At 38.6% G+C, this 4,756-nt stretch overlaps 1 protein-coding gene across 2 annotated transcripts in view; it reads right to left on the bottom strand.

The window, feature by feature from the left end:
* The window catches only part of stum (stum, mechanosensory transduction mediator homolog), a 16,478-nt gene that overhangs the window by 156 nt on the left and 11,566 nt on the right, over positions 1–4,756 (bottom strand). For both annotated transcript variants that reach the window (XM_032543504.1, XM_032543505.1), the window contains 2 exons: positions 3,989–3,997; positions 1–2,080 (listed from right to left, as the gene is read on the bottom strand). The exon at positions 1–2,080 is cut by the window's left edge and continues 156 nt beyond it. In XM_032543504.1, the coding sequence (XP_032399395.1) occupies positions 2,046–2,080; positions 3,989–3,997 (44 nt within the window). In that variant the 3' untranslated portion in view covers positions 1–2,045. The remainder of the gene's footprint in view (positions 2,081–3,988; positions 3,998–4,756) is intronic.

Raw genomic sequence — 4,756 nt, 5'->3', positions numbered from 1 at the left:
GTGTGTGTGTGTGTGTGTGTGTGTGTGTGTGTGTGTGTGTGTGTGTGTTACAGTGACTTGACACCAAAGCATGCATGCATAAAAAAACTGTACATGGCAGTATGTTCGTTCTACAATATCTCTAGTACAACATTATAATAGTAAAGTGTCCAAATAACAATGACTCAGATTAGTAAATTCCCAAACAATACCATCACCATTACAGACATCATCCCAATCTGTCCCACATACATACACTGTACAACATAAACACAGAAAAACATTGGTGTTGTCATCCCAAATACAACAGAACTAAAGAAAAGGCATTTGGGTAAGATAATGAAGATATTAAAAACCTACAGGGATCACAAAAAATCAGAGAATAAGAAGTTTAATTTCAGTAGAATAAATGTCATGAATTCATCATTTGCTGAATCCGTCCCATATTATCAGAGTTGTACTTTAAGTAGCATGATTTAGAGTTTAGCAGTAACTGAGCGTCCTTCAAACAGGGATTTCCATTAGTGCCCCATTTTCCTTTAGTGTTGCTTGTGAAGCTAAGCTGGTTTTATTGTTTTTTTTAAAGGCTCTTTGACTTGATACATTACTATATTTTGACTTGATATTTTGCAGGGAAGTGAGCCAATGATACAATGAATAAGACAGCTGACGTGGCATCATGGCAATGGCTTTGTGTGGATCGATAGTTCCAAGGCAAGTTGTGTTAAATATTTATATTTATAAGAGTCGTGTACATAATAGAATTATCAATCTTTACTCAAGACCCACACACCTTCCCACACCACACACATTTATACACAGTTCTACTGAGGCCATATCATACATTCTCCAACCTCCTACCTCCATTTCCGATATCTCACGTACACATTAATATGTACACATTGTACACACCTAAATATTTCTGATTTTAATATTCATCTAATCTGCTTTGTGTAGTTTGGACTTTACATGGATGTATGATCCTCATTGACCAATCGGGCGTCAGACACAAAGTGTAATACAATCCCAGTAACAGTATCTTGTCCATAAGGAGCAGACAGGGTGATGAATGTGCTTCCAGAGTGGCATAAAGGTGATTTGATAATGAGTAATATCCCTCTGACACTGATTTACACATCTTATGACCAGCAGTGAGAGTCAGCATGTTAAAGATGTTGCTATTACAGAAAAAACATCGCCTGAAAGGAAAATATTGTAGCTACAATAACTATAGGCTGATTCATTATCCCAATTAAGTTCCAACCTACTGAGTATCGGATCCATTTACTGTTTGATCACATGCTCCAGTGAAAGACACGTTTTTGCTCCACATTCATGGCTTAAATGATTAAAAAAAAAAAAAAAAGTAAGTGCTCAGTTATTGTCAGATATAGTGTGTGAACGGTAACACCTTACAGAAGATGGAACATGTTTTATTGTGAGAGTTGATTGAAGTGAAACAAATTCACATCTTAGCGAAGAACCCTACAGTGTCTCCTCAGAGCAGCGACGTGGTGTCACTAAGCCCGAAATAAACTGCTGCACCTGCAGCTAATAGGAAAAAACTGTTAGGTATGCAAAAATACAGAAATAAAGTTCACAAGTTTTTCTAAACACAGTCATGCCAACATATCTTCCTTTCTTTTACCTTTTCTCCACCGTGGCATGTAGGAAACATTTAGTCTGGTTTTTCACAGATTCATGGTTTTTATCAAAAAGATCAAATAAAAAAAGATCAAAAGACAGACTTAAAAAAAACACTCTTATAATTACTCAACAACACGGTTTTTCTTGTGACTGTACAGATTTTTTGTCTCTTTGTCCTTGTCCTTAAACTTAAATGTAAATGTGGTCTCAACCAATCAGCAGGGTGCAACCAGAAGCAGTCAGCTGATTCTTTCCTTCTTTATTTTTCACGCGTGGCTGATTTATTCGAACGTCTCTGCTTTTCTCTTTGGTCCGGCATTTGAAAGACAAACAGCCACAGGTCATCACAAAGACAAAGACAAAGGCCACGGGCAGCCGCTGTCCATGTGCTCCATCAGCAAACATAAAGGCAACTTCTCTCAGACATCCTGAGGAAGACCCTGGTCTCTATAGCCTGAGGAAGAAAAGAGACACACTTTTGGATGCTTGTAGACATGATTGTTAAATCTTTCATCTGGCTTTTTTGGACCCAGTGAGGAGGGTTTTAAGGCGCTACATGTAATTACTAAACAATTTTGAACTTTTGACAATAATTGCCTTTCTCCATTTCATTTAATTGAGAGAAATGAAAGCAAAGAGGATGCCAACTAGCTAACAGGAGCTTGGCTGGAGCAGTAAGAGCTAATGCTCAATCATTGGCTGGCAACCCCTTACCCCCCCCCCAGCTTCCCCCAAAGTGTCAAACAATACCAGTCTGGTTTGGATTATGGTTTTAAATAGATTGGAAACTTGAACTAACTCCATCAGTGATAAATAAGACACTTCTCTTGTTATTAATGAGCCAACATTTCCAAAACACAGAAGTGTAACAGCCTCACAAAGCACACAACTGTATCCTCAGTCATTGTGTTCTGCTAAGCATCAACAGGCTCGGACAGGTGGTGTTGGACAAGTCCTCCAGTAACTGCAACATCGAGACGAATCCCTCCTGTTCATCTGCACCTTGTGTTTTTAAAGGTACCCTGTGCATTTGTTGACTACTAGCAGCACTATGGAGCAATGTTTTAAGAGTAGGTCCCTTTTTAGTTGTCACCATCTCCACTCGCACAAGGGCACGGGGGGGTTTCGTGATACACCACCCTGCGGACGGCTTCACACGCCTCCACTGATCATCAAGTGGGGGCGGTTACACGCCAAGAAACTGAGCAGCACGCCAACAAGGCAGGGAAGAAGGATACTGCTACCAAGCAAACGTGTGACATGTAAACAGTTTAAAAATGTTGGGGGGAAATTTGTTTTAACTAACAAAACTCCACAGGGCACCTTTAAATTAATATTGGTAGCTGTTCAGGAAACATCAACTTTCTTTTTTTAATTTTTTTCATTTAATTCCACAAAATGTAAATTCTTGTTTAACGTGTATAGCAAGTTAGATTATCATGTACACCAATTAAATTAAAATCAAAGCTTATGACTTGCCATGACCACTCAAGGTCCACTTGATTTGCTTTTTCTGGAGCTTTTAAGCCACACATACACTTTTATCCACACATGGAATTCAGTAAATTGTCCTGGAGCTTTTAACAATATTACATGGTCTTCATCTGCTGATCAGGTCTGCGTAATGAAAGCTCCGGAAAGTCTAGGATATGGACCTTTGATACACAACATTTATAAGCCAACACGGATGGGAAGTCCTTAAAGTGTCAAAAGTGCCACCTCTGGGATGATTCAGCAAACTCCTTCCATTGACTTTTAAGTTTAAAGTTTATAAGCTAGTATGTGAACTATTATTTCCAAAGTTTGCTTTTATGCCCTTGCCATCATCTGTGCTTGCTTTTTTGTTTGTACAGTATACTTTAATCATTTTTGCTTTGGCCTTGGTCATCATAGAAGTAATGTCATGTGTTTTTAAATTTGTTAACCATTATACTATTGTATTTTAGGATGCCTATTGTCAGCTGGCCGGGGACTACAGGTGAAAATTAGCCGTAGAGGCTAAAGCTGCTCCTTTTACTGTACAGTCTATTACGTGGGACTGTCATTATGGGGGGGGGAGACTATATACGCTAAACTGAGCTTAGTTCAACAATGAACTTGAATGCCTAAGCTTATGAGATGTTTGTCAAGATACCAAACATAATATATGAGTCCTGTCCACCCAGATAAAAGATCATGAGAAAGTTTTTTTTTTTGAGCCTGGGAAATGGGGTTATTTGTTTAGGCTTTTTTTTCAGGATCTATGTTAAAATTAGCACTGCTAACTATTCAATATTTCTGTGACGTGCTTCTAACATCAATCCACAATTTTTCTCAACTGGCTGGGACTGTTAGTAAGGGAGAAGCAAAGAGAAACACCTACCATCAGAAACTTCAGTTCATGGAGAGAGAGAACAGAGGGAGGAGACAAGAGAGACAGTTAGTGATGAAAACCATGAGCTTCGTTGTTAAACACTTTCTAGGTATCATCAGACAGAAGCTAACTGTAAAGGAACAAAAAGAGAAATTCTAGTTATTTTTCAAGGAAAAAGAAAAACCCTTTCAACAAGATCTAACGTCGCTTTAACTCAGATACATTACATGATCAAATGAACACACATACGGCAACATAAGCCTGGTGTGCGGGTATTGATGGTCAGAAATATAGAAATAGGGATGGAAAAAAATGTAGTGGGGGCAGAGAGTGGGAGGAATACTGTGTGAGAGAGAAAGAGAAGGAGCAAGATCAAATAAAAACAATTGTTAGATAGAGAAAGAGGCAGAAGGAAGGCGATCATTGGGAGGAAGATAACACCATGATCATTAGATAGATAGGACGAAGAGAAGAGAGGGACGCGGGCACAAGAAAGAAAAGGAGGGGTGTTTGTGGAGAGGTATGGAAAGAAAGAACACTGATCATGTGAAACATCAGAGAGAGAAGGAGAGATAAATAAATATGTCACATTATCACAGGGATTCACTGCATGCAGGAAGAACGAGGGAATAGCCACAAAGACATACAGTGGTGCTCATAAGTTTACATGCCCATGCTTAAGTTGGAATAAAAAAAGGAATAGAAAAATCATGTTTTGGAAATTTTTCTCAATGCCTTAATTAAAAAATGAGGTAAAATCCAACCTTTAAGGACACC

This window comes from Etheostoma spectabile, chromosome 18 (assembly GCF_008692095.1).
Source record: "Etheostoma spectabile isolate EspeVRDwgs_2016 chromosome 18, UIUC_Espe_1.0, whole genome shotgun sequence".
In the NCBI taxonomy this organism is placed as follows: Eukaryota; Metazoa; Chordata; class Actinopteri; order Perciformes; family Percidae; genus Etheostoma; species Etheostoma spectabile.
This window is presented reverse-complemented; position numbering and strand designations above follow the sequence as displayed.